Source organism: Pollicipes pollicipes, unplaced genomic scaffold, assembly GCF_011947565.3.
Source record: "Pollicipes pollicipes isolate AB1234 unplaced genomic scaffold, Ppol_2.1 Scaffold_7231;HRSCAF=8579_pilon_pilon_pilon, whole genome shotgun sequence".
Classification (NCBI taxonomy): domain Eukaryota; kingdom Metazoa; phylum Arthropoda; class Thecostraca; order Pollicipedomorpha; family Pollicipedidae; genus Pollicipes; species Pollicipes pollicipes.
Genome location: NW_023597034.1, coordinates 15,739,592 through 15,757,517, shown reverse-complemented (window position 1 = coordinate 15,757,517; position 17,926 = coordinate 15,739,592). Strand labels below are relative to the sequence as shown.

Here is a 17,926-nt window from a genome sequence, read left to right as displayed (position 1 = left end):
ATTCTAGCCCCCTGGTGAGAGAGCAAACACACGGGTGCAGCTCTGAGCCCGGAGCGACGCGTTCTATCCTGTGTTGGCTGTGCTGGCGCATCGTACGTCTACAGCAGAGGCCGTAATCTAATAATAGGCAGCGCCAGACGTTTTAACCACGTGGAAGTACACCGTAACTGTAGTACACTACACTTACACTGTAATTTCCATGCAGCATATACAGTTGTCCACAGCCCACTACATCGTAGTAAGCGGTGGACAACCCAACTCCCAAGCATACACGTGCGACCATCTCGAATCATGAACATGAGAGAACTGCTCAACATGTTCTTTTTATGTCGCGCCACCTTTTGTGCTCAGGCAGACATGAGTAGGAAACGTCACGTTCTTTATTACCACCATACAAAATTACAGCCAGATTCCGTTCCATTTACAAAAAGTGTTCCCAGCATTCCTATCATACCCAATGAGCAACACTCAGTGACTAATTTGTTACGGATTCACGCCATATACGCTTTATCGCATCCGAAACACAAAAAAGGTGCCACCCTTGGATGGAAGGTCGTCCACTTGACGATCCACACATCCTGGATATGTAACACCCGCGAGATAGCCCTAAGGACGTCCTCAGAGTCACGGACCACACACATAGTCCTCTCTGCCTGCGACGAACGACGTGACCACACTCGACGTGTGAACAACCGAAAACGAACAGCCTTTCTCAGCAGCATGGTCCTGACCACACATCGCCGCTCCACACAGCAGAGCTTCGGCTTAGTACCACAGTGCCAAACACGGCAGAAAAGTTGGTCGCTCACACTCGTTCCACGAACGAGAACTCCCTGGGATGGCTAGGCACGATGCACTATGGAAGAGTTTGACGAGGTACGACAATGAGCTGCGCAGTACCGACATTCCGCCCTAAAGTCAGCTGACCGACCCTCAGCTGCGGCCTGCGATCGACCGCTGTAGGCCGGCGCTACGAGCACGCCTCCTGTCGCTGTGGGCAGCTCGCCAGCCGTCCACCAGCCGGCCGCAGCCGCGGCTACCTGCCCAGTGAGTTGGTGAGCCGCTCCATGCGAGCCAGCGAGGCGGAGGTGGCGGTGCCGGTGGTGCCGGCCGCGCCGCCCGCCGCCTGCGGCACGCTCAGCACCGTCAGCCGACCCTGCGACTGGTGGTGCAGCAGCGCCGGGTTCGGGATCTTGCGCACGCTGGCGCTGGCGGCCGGCCGGCCCCGCGGCGAGTCCGCCGCCACCTGCTGCTGCTGCTGCTGCTTGTGGAACTGCTGCGTCTGCGCCAGCGAGATGAGGTTGCCGAGTGCCGACGGCTGGACTGGCGAGGGTGACTTCTGGCCGCCGCCGGCGGTGGGTGCCGCCGCCTCGCCCTGCCGCTGACTCTGGATCTTGCGGAGGGCCAGGCTCTCGGCGATGGCCAGCAGCTTGGGAGAGTTGGGCGGCCGGGCGCCGGGCGGGCCGGCCGGCGGCGGCCGCTGCCGCGGCGCCGTCGGTGAGCGCACCTTCTCGATGGTGACGCTGCTGCCGGCGCGGTCACCGCACACCGGCGGACTGTGAAGTGTAACGCGAGGCGCCGGGCTGCCGAGCAGCGACGCCGCAGCAGTGGCCGGAGCCGCTGGCTGGGAGGCGGGCGGCGCCGGCTCGGTCCGGGGCGAGGCCACCGACCGGCCGCCGGCCGAGCCGGGGCCCGCGCCAGCCGCCGCCCCCGGCGCACGCCACGACGATCGCGACGTGTTCGGGATCTTGGTAATGGTGATCTCGTTGGTGACCAGGTTCTGGATACCCTGCGCGCTGTTCAGGCGGTGTTTGACCACCTTAGCCGGCGCCGGCTTCAGAGAGACCGGCTTGAGCCGCTTGGCCGCAGTGACCTGGGCCGGGCCCGGGGCCGACACGCGGGTCAGCAGAGACGACGTGTCGGCCGGCAGTCGCCACGAGCCGTTGGGCTGCGACACGGCTGACTGTGTGACCATCTGCAGGAAGCGGTCCAGCTGGCCCGTCATCAGCGGGATGGCGCCGGCGCCGGCACCGATCGGACGCAGGCCTGGCAGCGGCGCCAGGCTGCGGCGCGGCGCTGGCACGGCCGAGGACGCACCGCTCGCCGTCGACGGCCGCGGCGCCGGGGCCGACCGCGGATTGCCAGCCGGCGGCCGCGGCCGCGGTGGCGCCCCGGCCATACCAGCCGGGCTTGACCGGGCGACGCTCGGGCTCGACACGGACCACGTAGCGGGCGGCGCGGGTGTCGGTCGTGGCGGCAGGCGGGCCGGCGACTTCCCCGCGCGGGCGGGCGGTGGCCGGCTGGTCACCGGCGCCGGCGCCGGCGCCGTCGGTAAGCCCTTCAGATGCACGGCCGTTTCGTCCTCGGCCTCGGCATCGAAGTCGTACACGTCGATGGGCGACCTGGCGCTGTCCAGGCCGGCCCGCTCCGACGAGTCGGTGTCGACGCCGCTGTCCTCACAGTGTTTGTCGTCGGCTGACCTGCCCACTGCCTCCGCGTTCGTCGGTGGACCGGCGCCGGCCCGCGCTGCGGGCTCGCCCCTGGGGCCGGACACCGCCAGAGCTGTGCACGACCCCGGGGCGTTACCAGGCGGGAGCGTCTTGGGCTTGAGGGCGCTACCGTTTTGCGTCACACCATTCTTCGCAGCGCTACCGTCTTGAGAAACACGCGGCTTGGGCGCGTTTCCGTTCTGCGCCGCAGCCGGTTTAGCGACGTTGCCGTTCTGCGCCGCAGCGGGTTTGAGAGCGGTGCCGTTCTGCGTCGCAGCGGGCTTGAGAGCGCTACCGTGGTGCCCTACAGCGGACTTGAGAGCGCTACCGTGGTGCGCTGCAGCGGGCTTGATAGCGCTACCGTGGTTCGCTGCAGCGGGCTTGAGAGTGCTGCCGTGGTTCGCTGCAGCGGGCTTGAGAGCGCCAATGCTCTGGGCAGCGCTTTGCTTAGGAACATAACCGTTTTGCGGGACAGCAGACTTGTGAGTGGCACTCGGGGGCACACCAGGTTTGGCGGCGCTAACGCTCTTTGGAGCGATGGGTCTGATAGGATTTCCGACACGGGTTAGGCTGGATTTCCCGACGTGACAAGGAGCGCTACCTTTCTGTGAAGTGAGTGGTTTGGGAACAATGATATTTGGCGCCACGATCGGCTTCTGAAGGTCACCATTCGGCGACGCGCTGTGTTTCGGAGTGCTGACGAGCTGAGCCGCGCTGGACTTGGAAACAGCGCTGCTCACGGCTGCAGCCCGCTTGGACATATCACCGTTTTGAGGAATCCTTGGATGCGACTCGGGTGACTCTTGGGAAGCCTTCGGTTTCGTTATTGCTCCATTAGGCATGACGAATGATGGCTTTGAGTCATCGCTGTTTTGCATATCCAACGACGCATCTCTGGGTGCGACGCATGGGAGCCTAGCATCGGCTTTTGAAGCGGCCGTGTTCTCCTCATCCCTAACAGATACAACAACCCCATTCCCCTGGCTGTTGTCCGCAGCACTAGTCTGTCCAGCACCGCCGGTGGAGACCAGCGTCACCTCCTTCCCCGACTCGTTTTCAGAGAAAACAGAGCTCCCCGTTCCCACTGTGGCCGCAACATCGGATTTCCTGCCATCGGCGCCGGGTGCGCCGACGGTCTGCGGTCCCACACAGCCGAGCGGCGGCGGCCGGCGCGCCCCAGCCGGCTCCGACACCGCTGACGTCACAGCTGACGTCACTGACTGCCCCGGGGCTTCGGCTTCCCCCGGCTTCACGGTTGTCCGCGCCGCGCCGGCGCCCGGCAGCGTTGCGTCCGGAGGCGCCGCGGCGCGCGCGTCGTTCTCGACGTTCTCCTTGTCGCTGTCGCCGGAGCCGGTGTCCATCGGGCACGACTCCGGCTCCGCAGCCTGCGCTAGCTCCGGCCGCCGTCGCTTGCTGGGCGAGGCGACGGGCGCGCTCGCGTCGGCCGGCCGTTTCGTGAGGTAGCGATAGAAGAAGCGCATCGGCGCTGTCTGAAACGCAGACAGAGGCTGCATTTCACGGACGCGACCGCTCAGCGCGAACACTAATTTTCCGTCCGTTTTCAACATGGTAGCGGGCGTACAAAACCCGCCGACGCCACGGCCGGCCGACCCGCGGCCGGGCGGTGGTGCCGGCAGGAGCGCAGGACGCTGCCGGGAGATCGAGCTCAGGGTACGGGCAGGATACGGGGAGGGGAACGGTTTGATGAGGAGAAGGAGTGCACGATGGAAGGATCCCAAAAGACAAAAACCACAAGTGATCTAAGACGACTGGGCGTTCTCAGGCAGAGAAAGCGTGGATGAACACGCGAAACCGACTGAATTGGAATTAAGAGTTAGGGACCAAACGCCGACGGGAGTAATCTCACGTCTGGAGCGCGAACAGGCTGGTAAACTGATAACAACGGAACACTCACTTGACCGGAATCATCTCCAATAACCTTAGGTAATCCATAAAACCACTTACTCGGTCCCAATTGTGCATGTAGGCGACGTCCATGATAATGAGCTCTTCAGACAAGATGTCTCCCACCGTAGAGATATCAATATTAAGGAAGTCGAGAACACATTATAACCTCGCAAATCGGTACAGTCCCGTTCCCCATGTGGCTCTGAAAAGAACGGTTTCTTCAGCTGCGGACAACAGGTGGCCGATCCCAACTCTATGCGGCTGCGCAACAATCGACTGAACAGACAACACCAGCCTCTCATTCAACCGGGTACCTCCAGCGTCTGCCTCAGCAGTCGATCGAGCCCAGTGGCGCGCCTCACATCTCGGGCACTCCACTGGGTGGTGCAGCCGTCGTGGCCCTGCACCAGGCTGGTGCCAGCCGTGCGCAGCCGTGACCCCACTGGCGTGGGCAGCCTGCCCGCACCAGCCCCTGACCCCACCTGGCTGGTGGCGGCCGTGCCCGCACCAGCCCTGCACTGGGCTGTGTGCCGGCCTGCCCGCCACCAAGCCCCGTGACCACCCCTGGCTGTGTGGCCAGCCGCCCACACCAGGCTCCAGTGACACCCACCTGGGCTAGTGTGGCCAGGCCGTGCCAGCCCGCACCAACCTGGGCGTGTGAGGCCGTGCCGCACCCCACACCCACTGGGCTGTGTGGCCAGGCCGTGCCCCGCACCAAGCCCCGGTGACACCCACCGGGTGGTGGGCGTGCCCGCCAGCCCCGGGCACCCACCTGTGTGGCCAGCCGCACCAGGCTCCAGTGACACCACCTGGGCTGGTGTGTGACCGGCCGTGCCTGCACCAAGCCCCGGTGACACCCACCTGGGCTAGGTGTGGCCAGGCCGTGCCCCGCACCAGGCTCAGTGACACCCACCTGGGCTAGTGTGGCCAGTGCCGTGCCCCGCACCAAGCCCCGGTAACACCCACCTGGGCTAGTGTGGCCAGGCCGTGCCCCGCACCAAGCCCCGGTGACACCCACCTGGGCTAGTGTGGGCCAGGCCGTGCCGCCGCACCAAGCCCCGGTGACACCACCTGGGTTGATGTGGCCAGCCGTGCTTCATGGTCAGCAGCTTCCGCAGGTGACCCACGCTGAGGCCGGGCCGGCGCTTGAAAGAACCGTTTTGGAGGCGTGCGTGTCTCCTCGTCAACCGACCTGCGACAGACAAGCCGTTGATTAGTGCTGATCACAACAGATGACTTCCCCGACGCCCTGGGGACAGCCCTGATGTTCCAATGATGTTCGGCAAGATCCCGTTTGGCATGGTACCACCAAACAATTGCAATGCTTACGAGCATCCTAAGAACAATCAGTCATGGTTTATTCGCATGCTGTGTATCCTTACTCTTTGACTCACAGCTTAATTGCAAACTGCCAGATCATTGGCGCATTTGCAGAGTCACACTCTCCCTTGTTTGAATATTGCGTCTGGTTTAGGCATAAGGGCAGGGGTGTAGCTTCATTTTTAGTTGGGGAGGCTTCAGGCCCCCTTCCCCCACTTGGACTTAGCCTCTCCCGCCAAGTTTGAGAGAAAAGTGGACGAAATTCGTGGCGAAGCACATCTGTTGACGAATTTTAGGGGTAGGTTTCATAAATGTTCACAGTTCAGCCCCCTCCCCCAACTCACTTTGCGAATATGCGCCCCTGCATAAGGGCGCTGTATTTGCTTGGTTATGCAGTTTCGGTGCCGGCGCTAGTGCCACGGAGGCAGTGCATCGTATAACCCAAACCTCTGCAACTGCATGCCCAGGTCCTTCTTGTTTTTCTTGTGAATGCATGTAACAAGCGGACTCACCCAGCCTGCAGCGCCCTTGACACAATCTTTAATAAGGTTCGGTTTGGCGTTGAAGCATTGCTTCACTCGGGCCATAAGCCTCTGTTGCCCAGCGTGGGACGGGACGGGTACCGGCACCGGCAGCGGCACGCGATCGCCCACAAATCCCTCCGCCGCTGAACATCGGGCCGCTCGAGTCCACTGGATCCCCCCCCCCCCCTCCCGTGCTCCACAATACCAGCCGCGCACAACGAACCCACTCTCGCGACACCACACGTTCATAATCAAGTCGCGCGCCGATTACGTCGCAGGAGCGCCCGATGAGATCGAGCGCCGCGCGGGGCCCGATCGCTGATCAGAGGCTGCACGCTCCAATTGGCCGCGCTCGGAAGCGGTCGCGGCGCTGCTAGGTATCCCCGCAGCGGGAGGCGCCCGGGGTTCGTCGGCACGTGTCGTGGGCGGCGGTACCTCCGCTGCAGGGGAAGTCGGCACCGTGCAGCCAATGCCGGCTGCAGTTGATTGTACCGTCGTAGGGCGAGCCGCGTCTGGTGCCGAGCAGCCGTACCGGGAAAGGGGCGGGGAGAATGGGCAGGGGGAGGGGGCAGGAGGGGGGGGGGGGCAGGTGGGCTGGAAGGGAACCGGTCCCGCCTGATCTATTTGCCGCTGTCATGCCGCTGCTCACGAATGCACAAGTCATTACGCACAATTACCGGTTACGGGCTGTGCGGCAGACTCCTCGTTTATACTGGGCACGGCGCCGTATCGATTCTGGGTTCCTGTGGCATAAAGCCAGCACTTGAGCCACGGTTTGTCACGACTCGGGCTGAGCAGACGCAGGCGCCTCTGTTCGCACCGATTTGTCGACTTTGGGCGGGACGAACACGGTAGTAAAGAAGGCAGCCACGACGTTGCCTTGTCGCCGAGTGACAACGGGCTCTGGAACCGTGCTGCATTCTGGGTGTTTGTAATGCCTCCTTGTGAAACATGGCATGGTCCGCTGTGGCATCAATGATCTAACAACTTACATGATCCCTCATCATCCAAGCGAAGCACTAGAAATGCAACCACCGAGGAAGTATAAACGTAGCGGCTGCCAGGCAACCTGGGCTAATGGGCGTGCCTGCCGCCGCCCCCCTGTTTTGGTCGCTTGTCTAAAAACACGTGGCAAATCGAACCAAGACGGTGTTGTGGAAAAAGACGGCCGGAAGGTGGGTGAACCAAACTAATTTTTGAGTTCAGTTCTTTCCATGCATCACCATGCTATTGGCAAAATTTCACAAAAAGTTCCAGCTGGCCATATTCAGTTTCTACAACATATGCTTCAATGCGATGTTTACCATGAGCCCTATTCAGAATTATATCTTCTCTTCTAAGCCTATCAATACAGAGACGATTTCGGCATACCCACGCCGGCCGACAAATGGGGCCTTAAACAGCAGGTAGCAGGAGCGGCGGATGTAGTGGTGGCCGACCCCCGGGTTGACGGCCAGTCGGGCGGGTCACAGAGGCAGGCCTATCTGGCCCGTCTATCTGGCCGCGCGGCTTCTGTCGGGCAGCGGCCGGCTGCTCCACTCGATCTCATTATCAGCCGCCTCTCGAGGCCGGCCGGGCCGCGCCGGGCCGGGCCGGGCCGGGCCGAGCGCTCCGACGCTCCGCTTCACTCCTCAATAACGGAACGGCGCACGGCGGCGAATCAGAAAAACCGTCGGCGCGCGGCACCGCGCCGCGGCAGCTGGCGGCACGCGTTCCAGTCGGGACGGCCGGCGCCGCGGTCGTCTCGGCCGGGGAGGAGCCGGGGTTACGCCGCGACCTCGGCCAGGGTGGCTGCGCGGCAGGCCGTCCCCGCCCGAGGGCCCGGGTGCTGCGCATGCACACCGCCCGCTGTTATGGGGCAATAAATCCGGCGGCGGTGTGTTGACTGGCCGGCGCCATTCGCGTGCCGCGGCCCACTGATTTCGGAAGATTACAAAATTGGTCAGTACCGGCCGACTCGATCCGTCTTTTAATGGCGCGCAAGGGACGACGGCTTTCCAAACAAGCTTGGAGGCTTTGAACGGTACCTGTGGACATGATAACATAAAATCTAAGCTTTGGTCAGCCCTTTTATTTAACTGAAGACTGCTTTGGAAGAAAACCTTATTACAAATCCCAAAAGTGCTCCAGATCAAGAAACTGTTGTGAGCTCGTGACGGGAAACTGCACCTCGCAATGTGTTTAAGAAGATTTGGTGGGAGTAGCTCGTCCAAGTTGTGTAAATTCACACCACGCAAATCCAAAGTGGAAACTGGTTTTCCGTCATGATTTTAGCCACTGGTGATTATCAGACCAACGCTTTCTTCAATTTCCCCACCAACCTTTCAAAAAGGTGCCGCACATACTCCAATGAGGTAACCAGAATACTGTTTTCCACAAAGTCTTCACCAGCAATCCAACCGCGCCTGCGCGTTGTCAGGGCGCAAAAGGATTAAGTCATCCCGGCAACATTCCAGCAACATCGACAGGCCTACCATTTTATTTCACACATGCACTGAAAACCCACTTAGGCGCAATGTCCCTAGCAAATGTTCTTTCAAATTAACGAAAACTCAACCCAAAAACGGCAAACCAGCCAACAGTTTTGCTACCATATAAGGTGGTGCTTACAAAATACAAAATGCAGCGCCAGTCACAATCTGATTTGCCATTTTTTAGCCGCCAGCAGCCGTAGCTACACCACGGGCTGAGGCTAGTAAAAAAATTCGGCGAAAAATCAAGGTGGCTGACCCCCAACGTAACGCCATACTTGTTCGCACGTGTTGAACTCTATTCACTTTGAATTGGAAAGAAATGGTTTCCCGAATTTTCAGATCGCCACACACGCTACGGTCGCCGACAGATCAGATAAGCAGCGGCCCCGGGGCCGGTGAGCTGCGCCCCGAATGGCTGCTCGCTATGCTCAGGTGATCACCACAAAGCTGAGCGTGCAGGTCGGGTACCTGGTAGCCACGCAATTAACGATTGCTGAGCATTCCAAGACCGTTCAGGAAACATGCTCACGCGGCGGGAGCCTGGGGTAGCTGGTCACACAGGGAGTCAGATGGGCATATGATACCCTAACGGGCATATGCAACACTCAAATGATACGGGGCAAGTGCCACGAACGGCGAACTGGTGGCTGCATGTTGCTCATGGCGCACCAAAACCATCAACGGCTTACAAGTACTCGATGCTGCTAGAAAACGAATACGTTTCCACCGCAAATCATTGCCATCGTTTCACCCTCTCTTGCAAGGTCTATCCACACCTATCATAAGCAAAACCATCACGTATCCAGGCACGAGGGAAGTTGCCTGCGACTGTCAAGAGAGTAAGGCAGGGGGGGGGGGGCACGGAGGCACTTTTAGGCGTTTCTTTCCATGCACCGCCATAACCTTAGTGCTAAATTATCTGGAATGCTGGGGACACGGGCTCACAAAGCCTCCTCCCATAACACGATAGTTCCCGCGCCTATAATTACAACACAAGGAGAATGAAGACGAAACGAATATTTAAGGGGAGTGTTCCACATATGTATGGGGTTTTGAACTGAAATAGCCATCATGAAGATCATCCGGTGCAGTTTACGGTACTGTCTTCATAAGACTCAAACCGCGTAGTTCCCAAGCTACACGCCCGCGAAGACGTGCGGCCTTCTTCGAGGAGACAATTTCAGGGTCACCTGGCATCCATGACGCTACAGTAATGCCATTCAAATGCTGCCATTCTATGAGCTGTGCGGCAATGAAGGCCAATAAAAATATAACTGAGTCGCTCATACCTGGCGTTCGTGAACATGATTTCCAGATACAACGGCCGTCAAAACCAATACAACGACCCTCAGTCGATGACGTATTGCGGAAAATATTTACTTCACAGAGAAAATGTACTTTCGAGCGCGGCCTTTTCCACTTAAAAGCATATTAAGTGAGTTTTTTCTTCATATCTGATGCCTGCTTTAATGTTTTGAAATGTGGAACATTCCCTTTACGGAGCAACATTGAATGCGAACGGCCGCCCTTAAAGCGAGTATGCTGCCTTTCCTGTACTTTCCTTATTGTTAGATCAGACGCGTAAGATTTGATCGGTGGTACCAGCTTTCCTGAAATCCTTCTAAAAAGCTCAAAATTATTATTTGAAGTAACCGCTCCTGCGGAAAAAAATCAATTTTAACTCCCAGATCACCACCATAAAGTAATGCATCTAATTTGCCCAGCTTTCCCGAAATCCCTCTAAAAAGCTCAGAATTTCTATTTGAAGTAGCCGGTCCTGCGGGAAAAATATGATTAAATTCCCAGATCAACACGATGAAAGTAATGTATTTAATTTGCCTTGCTTCTCCAACGTGTGTGTTATATAACGCTCGCAACACATTAGAGGTTGCATAATAAATGTTACGAAAGCTTGCAAAACTATGTTAAGAGCAAGATATATGCCAACATGAGGTTCTTTTCCCGACAATTCAACGAAACATCATGGTGTTAAACCCAGTGGCTCTTCTCGAAGCGCACTTTGGCTCTGGGAAACGGGGCATCACAATGTGTATCATGACGCACTGGTGCGAACTTAAACTAATGTGCTTCTCGGTAACTGGGACCTTCGCCGCCCGCTGTGCCAATCACTAACGTTCATTTGTACTGACGCCACTCACATCAGAGGTGGTGCCAGTTTTAAGCCCGCAGGCCCGTATTGCGCGGGTTAAAACACCTCAAAAGTGTTGCAGTGTTCAAAGCTTTGATAGCTTAATTTAGGCTCGTCAACGACTAAAATATATATCCTTATCGATGCCCAAAAGGTGGGACACCCCCTTTAATACAAACCGCGTACGCTGCCTTCTACGAGCTACCTTGAAATCGTTCTCGGAATCCCCAGCGCTCGGACATTTTATGCAGAGTGCAACCCCGAAGCAGCTCAGTTGAATGCCGTACTTGTAGACGTACACACTGGTGTCATCAATATCCCACAGGCAGCTGATACCGTTGCAACTCCTCGCGCAACATTTGGTACATTCAACCGAATTACTGAAAATCCCGTGCTTTATCATGACGCCATGCATTTGAAACCCAAGCTATCAGTAAAGAAGCCCGTCCGACTTCGTCAACCAAAGCTTGGTTACCCAGGAGCCTCCGGCAGCGTACCGACGACATTGTAGTGTTATTGCGCGTATGTGGGCAGTGACACGGCGAAGAGGAAACTGCACTGTCTCCTCATGACTAGCGTTTGTTTGTTCCTCACGAAATCCCGTCGGCGTTCATGCAACCTTCATACCGAAGTCTTTATCGTCATTCTGGAAGCCTATCTGAAATACATAATGACATCTGTATAGTATTCGTTAACAATGAGCCCACCGTTTTTAGTGCGCCGTGTCCGACTTTGTCCACTGACGCCTCTAGCAAGTTTCACGGCCGCCAGACAGGTAACAATCCAGGGTTAGACTCTGAAGTCGGGTGTGGCAGGGCACACATGGTCAGAGGGCGATCATCGACCAGCATGGAATGAGACAACCGTCATCAACACAGAGTAACACGGGGAAGGAGGAATGGTCCAGGATGCACCACTCATGACATTGGCTTACAATACGTCAGTGAGGCAAGCGTAGACACCCAAGCGCCCAGTATAGCTCCCAGTTAAGCGGAAAGTCTCCAAACGTCCAAGAGATGAATGACACTTAACTCTAAACACCGACAGATTTTCCCTCCTGGTTAGCTTAGTTGATAAAGCGCTGGAATCGTAATCAAAAGAACCGGTTCCAACCCCGGAAATTTCAAGGGGAGAGTTCAGGTTCCGGAGCGTATGGCTAAAAGGCAAACACCATCCAGTACCCTCTCGGGACTCAGTAACAAACCGACGACGCTAGGCCGAACAATTACTTCATATAAATTCATCACATCTAACGTGCCGGCGTAAGATTTGGTTTTACCGTTTAACAGTCTCATTGAACCCGATTTTTATTAAACCCCATTCGCTTTACTCTGACTCAGAACGTATTCCAGTCAAACAGCCATGCACAAGGCCAGCTGGAGGACTTGACAAAATGTCACGTAGGAGACATGGTGGGTTAAAACAATCGCTGCCATAATAGCACTTCGAAAATGAGGACCAACGCGTGGTTTGCAGCGTGTGAACACTCCATCCAATACAAACTGTCGGCTTGCAACAACATTTTGTCATTTGAGCCCCACCGCATTGAAGGATCGCGGCCTTCGCCGTTGCACGTGCGCGTTCCGGGCAAAATAATGACGTCACAAACCCACAGTTGATCGTCGCCATGACCGGCTCGATCACCTAGAAGACAAATACGGGGCGCAGGGGCGGGTGACCGCGTCGGTTAGGATCACCGCGTGGCGCCAAAATCGCCCGCTGCACAACGCCGCTACCGCCGGCGCCGCCGGCCCCCCTACTCGGGCGCCGGACAAAAGACAGGTGGTGCCGAATTAGCGCCCGAATGCCGCCTGTCGCCCGGCCAGGAGCGCCGCGCGCGCCGTCACGTGATCAGATCCAGCGGTGACGTCACGACGACTCTGCGGGGAGGCGTCGCGCGCGAAATCTGGGCCCTGGGCTATCTGATCAACTTTGCCGGTCCACGGGCGTGCAGGGGACAGCACAGCTAAACGAACGGACAAGCGCTGGGCATGCGGTGCCAAAACCACGGCCACAACTGTGCGGTCGCGCTGCACGCCCAGCCTTGGTAACACGCGTTTTGGAAACATGCTTTCCTTTAGGCGCCAGTTTTAAATCTACGTTTCTCTGAAATGATCATGTTCAGGGCGCCAGTTTTTAACTTACGTCTCTCACAAATGGTCATATTCAAAGCCACGTATTGAAACATGGTGTAGAATGAACAATAGAAAGAGAGGCTAGTTGCGTAGATTTACCCTCTTACATTGTGCGATTAATGCACTGAATGACATATACAGCATTTGCCCTCAATTAAATGCAGCATGACCTGCGGATTTCGGTGCCACTTGGCCCAGCTCCGGCACCACGCCGCGGGGTCAGGTTCCACAAGGTGTGCGAGTGAACCGGTCACCCCTTTTGGTGCGTCATGCCCTGGCTTAGTCACACTCAGGACATTACCGTGGGGTCAGGCTCCACAAGGTGTGCGAGTGAACCGGTCAGCCCTTTTGGTGCGTCATGCCCTGGCTTAGTCACACTCAGGACATTACCCGTGGGGTCAGGCTCCACAAGGTGTGCGAGTGAACCGGTCAGCCCTTTTTGGTGCGTCATGCCCTGGCTTAGTCACACTCAGGGACATTACCGTGGGGTCAGGCTCCACAAGGTGTGCGAGTGAACCGGTCAGCCCTTTTGGTGCGTCATGCCCTGGCTTAGTCACACTCAGGACATTACCGTGGGGTCAGGCTCCACAAGGTGTGGCGAGTGAACCGGTCAGCCCTTTTGGTGCGTCATGCCCTGGCTTAGTCACACTCAGGACATTACCGTGGGGTCAGGCTCCACAAGGTGTGCGAGTGAACCGGTCAGCCCTTTTAGTGCCGTCATGCCCTGGCTTAGTCACACTCAGGACATTACCGCGGGGTCAGGCTCCACAAGGTGTGCGAGTGAACCGGTCAGTCCTTTTAGTGCGTCATGCCCTGGCTTAGTCACACTCAGGACATTACCGCGGGGTCAGGCTCCACAAGGTGGCGAGTGAACCGGTCAGCACTTCTTAGTGTGTCATGCCCTGGCTTAGTCACACTCAGGACATTACCGTGGGGTCAGGCTCCACAAGGTGTGCGAGTGAACCGGTCAGCCCTTTTAGTGCGTCATGCCCTGGCTTAGTCACACTCAGGACATTACCGTGGGGTCAGGGCTCCACAAGGTGTGCGAGTGAACCGGTCAGCCCTTTTAGGTGCGTCATGCCCTGGCTTAGTCACACTCAGGACATTACCGTGGGGTCAGGCTCCACAAGGTGTGCGAGTGAACCGGTCCAGCCCTGTTTAGTGCGTCATGCCCTGGCTTGTCACACTCAGGACATTACCGCGGGGGTCAGGCTCCACAAGGTGTGCGAGTGAACCGGTCAGCCCTTTTAGTGCGTCCTGCCCTGCCTGGCTTAGTCCACACTCAGGACATTACCGTGGGGTCAGGCTTCCACAAGGTGGTGCGAGTGAAACCGGTCAGTCCTTAAGTGCGTCATGCCCTGGCTTAGTCACATCAGGACATTACCGCGGGGTCAGGCTCCCACAAGTGTGCGAGTGAACCGGTCAGCGCTCTTAATGCGTCATACCCTGGCTTAGTCACACTCGGGACATTAATAGCGATGTTCATGGCCCAATGCGTGTTCCCGCTATTCTGTACTGGTCAGTAAAACCCTCATCAACCATAAGCGCGAGGCCCTTATGAGTACAAGCCCAACACTCCAACCAGCCACAGAATGTGAATTCCCGTCCCCTGCAGCGGACGGCGCGGCGAGCGGTGGCGCCACGGAACACCTGAGGTCAATCGCGTCGGCCGCGCGAGCCGCTGCCACACTGCTGACGGGCGGCGGCCCGCTCTAGCCAGCCGCAGGCCTGAGCCGAGCAGCGGGCGGCTGCCGGGGCTCCCTGTGCCGCTGATACGCGGCTCAGACCGGTGCGCGGAGCCCGGGGGCCGGCGGGGGTGGTCCAGCCGTCTCGGTCCACCCGCTGCCCGGACGAGTGGCAGCGGACAGGCAACAGCCAGCATTACAGCCCGGGCAGAAGGGACAGCAGCTCGACTACGTGACAGACGAGCAACCGTAATAGTGGTAGTAGTGGCAGAGCAAGCGGATGACCCCAGGTCACGCTTCTCTGCACTCGTGCACTTGCTTTTGCTTCTCCGTTCCTGTTTCTAAGCCACGCTGTAAGCCATGTTTGGGACGGTTAGTGACAATATTGTGTCCCCGTGACGTCTGGACGTTTGATCTGGCCGGTCAGCCCCTGAGCCGGCTAGGACACGTGCTACCGCTCCGGGCCGGGGGGCGCGGCCGGCCCCGGCCACCGGGGCCAGCTGGCCACGGGGCGCGCCGTGCCAGAACGCGCAGCAGCGGTGCATGTGCCAGTTCAGTCGCAAGCGAGACGTCTCCGCCGGGGCGAGGAGGTGTCGTCGGCGAGGACCTAGGGGATCTCGCCGATCCCCGCCGACGCTCAGCGGCATCCACATAAGACACGTCTTCGAGGCCTGACCGCCCCAGCCAGCCGAGAACCACCAACAGTGGTGCCATCAGGCTGCCATGAAAACGTGCATCGTCATGCGCGAATATGCAATTCACAATGTCCTCAATCAAGAAAACTAACTAGCTGTGCTTCTTTTGCCTTGGGACCGCAGGGAATGTAAGCGACGTAACTTTCAATAAAAAGCCCAACCTTCGCGGTAATCATGAACACATGGCAACAGCCATTGCACCGGCTCTAGGCGACCCATGTCCACTAAATAATCTCAACACAATGTGGCAGATTACAAACACTGCTATTGCCTGCAGCTAGGCATAAGTCTTGAACGAAGTCTTCAACGCAAATGAACGAGATGACCCGGATTCACGGGCTGTGATGAGAGCACAACATGCCCGCCATATCCTGCTTCCATCACAGGAAAGTATTCCTGCTAAGCCACGGCCCGGCACGAACAGTGCCACGGGTGCACATTGCACACAACGATGCACAGCTCAAAATGGCGCCGCTGCCAGCGAGTCACGCGGCGGCGGTCACCGAGCCCGGCCACCCAGCCCGGTCCGTCAGATCCGTTGCGTTGTTAGTGCAGCGCCGGGTGGGGTACCCACTGCACGCCCGGACTGGACGGCGCTGGACTAAACCAAATAACTGCAAACGGCAGAGAGAAACAACCAGGCGACTCATCGAAGCGCAATGGCCTCACCGGGCGGCTGGATGACGTATTAGAGAACTTCACGGATAATATTTGCACACCCCACCCACCCCACCCGTACCTCTTTGGTACGGGTGGGGAACGGGTGTGCAGCCCGCATGACCATATCCGTGTTCACCCGCCACCAAACCCACAACCGCATTTGTCGCAATGCGTTCCTAACCTGCGAATTTACCCTTTCAGAATAGCCATCTGCAGGTTTTCCCGGCCCATGAAGGCATCCAGGGTAATTGGAGAGGGGTACCACGAGAGCACGCGACAAACGGACAGGACCAGACGGCGTCAGACAGCTGCCAGGCTAGACCGAGCACAGCCCGGCAGGACACGAAGCTGCAGGCTAAACCGAGCACAGCCCGACAAGACTCGAAACACATCGACAGCGCCGGAGATGTCCGACCGGCCGGCCTGAAAGCCAGTGCGCCCCGCCACTGGCCGAGTTCGGCAGGAGGGAACGCTCTGGTGTGGACGCACCTGTAGTACTCGAGGCTGAAGCTGATGGGGTCGGTGAGCGTGTACACAAACTGCTGGGAGCTGACGTCACCACGCCTCTCCGGCGACAGGCTGCGATCTGCCGAAACGTCAAAAACAAAACGTAACTTACACGCGTCCGTTTCATGACGTCCCATCATCAAGCGAAGTTGGTGAGCTCGTAATCACGTGTGTCAACTGTTGTTTGATATCACGACTCAGCTGATGGCATCGCGTAAGCTACGTGGGTAGAACTGTCCCTCTCACTGAGATCTGATCAGCGCACCAATATGCGCCGTGCTGCCTGGCGACGCCATCAATGATGTCGTGCCCATTCTCATGAGCCATGCTTGGTCTCCTGACCGCGGACAGCGATTTCATATCCCAACTGACAGCTGACTAGGACTGCCCCTCCCAGAGCCAACACGTCATGGCACGTTCGCCTAGTTAAGTTCAGTTCTTATGTTGGCAATAATTGATCTTTCACACAAGTCACATCGTTGTGCTGCGCTGCGCTGCGCCCCCCTTCCCCTTAGCAGCAGAGCAATTGAAGCGGACCGGTTATATATAACGTGAGACACAGCATGTACCTAACCTCGACTCCTCAGAGGATCGGAAATAAGCAATCAGTCCCAGTATTTTTACCACCTTTCCGACGCTCATCCGCGCATATCACTGTTACGAAGCCTAGCTCACCTCTCTGAGGGTGGTGAGCGTAGAACTCTCTCCGCCGCTGCATCTCGTCATTGAAGAGGCGCGGCACCAGTTTGTACACCACAGACTGCAGAGTCTGGTCAGGCCTGCGGACGGAACAGAGACAGGCACTCAGATGGGAGGTCACGGAGAGAGAGAAGCGGGGTCAGGCCAGAGTCGGGATGGAGATGGACACTCAGATGGGAGGTCACGGAGAGAGAGAAGCGGGGTCAGGCCAGAGCCGGGATGGAGATGGACACTCAGATGGGAGGTCACGGAGAGAGAGGAGCCGGGGTCAGGCCAGAGTCGGGATGGAGACAGACACTCAGATGGGAGGTCACGGAGAGAGAGGAGCCGGGGTCAGGCTAGAGTCGGGATGGAGATGGACACTCAGATGGGAGGTCGCGGATAACCTTGTTCCAGCTGTGGGATGACGGGAATGACGGTGTCCAGTACGTCAGTCAGCAGCTCCGTCACACATGACAGTGGGGTCCGGGCCACATGAGTATAAAGACTGGCCGTTGTGCTGGAAACCAAACACCAGAACAACTCCGTTTTCCCGGGAACATGCGACATTCCTATTAGGCGCCTCATGGTGTAACGCATAACGCAGCTCCCACCCATCTCACAAGCAGGCAGTCGTTATATTTGCTTCAAATGGTTCCCATGGGTGGAGCTGGCTTCACAGCATTTGCTGCCTGTTGCGTG

General features: G+C 57.8%; 2 protein-coding genes and 1 long non-coding RNA gene across 3 annotated transcripts in view; all 3 read right to left on the bottom strand.

Moving 5' to 3' along the window:
- Nucleotides 1-970: 970 nt before the first annotated feature.
- On the bottom strand, nt 971-4,511 carry LOC119109769 (nascent polypeptide-associated complex subunit alpha, muscle-specific form). Its single transcript, XM_037233522.1, has 6 exons — nt 4,455-4,511; nt 2,223-3,979; nt 1,737-2,063; nt 1,508-1,583; nt 1,247-1,429; nt 971-991 (listed from the first exon to the last, which is right to left on the bottom strand). Exons 1-6 carry the CDS (start codon nt 4,485-4,487, stop codon nt 971-973), a joined length of 2,397 nt encoding a protein of 798 aa, XP_037089417.1. The 5' UTR covers nt 4,488-4,511.
- Nucleotides 4,512-5,573: 1,062 nt separating this feature from the next.
- On the bottom strand, nt 5,574-17,322 carry LOC119110668 (uncharacterized). Its single transcript, XR_005095532.1, has 3 exons — nt 17,222-17,322; nt 16,529-16,625; nt 5,574-5,589 (listed from the first exon to the last, which is right to left on the bottom strand). It is a non-coding gene; the product is annotated as an uncharacterized LOC119110668 (long non-coding RNA).
- The window catches only part of LOC119109768 (polycomb complex protein BMI-1), a 29,794-nt gene continuing 29,187 nt past the window's right edge, over nt 17,320-17,926 (bottom strand). Inside the window, exon 9 of the mRNA XM_037233520.1 lies at nt 17,320-17,325. Coding sequence (XP_037089415.1) covers nt 17,320-17,325 — 6 coding nt within the window. The remainder of the gene's footprint in view (nt 17,326-17,926) is intronic.

What these genes read in the sequence shown, in the direction of transcription:
- LOC119109769 (XM_037233522.1), bottom strand. Translation starts at nt 4,487, where the DNA reads ATGGACGTCGCCTACATGCACAATTGGGACCGA. An exon ending in ATTACCAAGATCCCGAACAC is followed by an intron (nt 1,584 to 1,736) that starts GTCGCGATCGTC and finishes GCTGCTCGGCAG; the next exon opens with CCCGGCGCCTCGCGTTACAC. An exon ending in AGCAGCAGCAGCAGCAGCAG is followed by an intron (nt 992 to 1,246) that starts GTGGCGGCGGAC and finishes AGCTGCCCACAG; the next exon opens with CGACAGGAGGCGTGCTCGTA.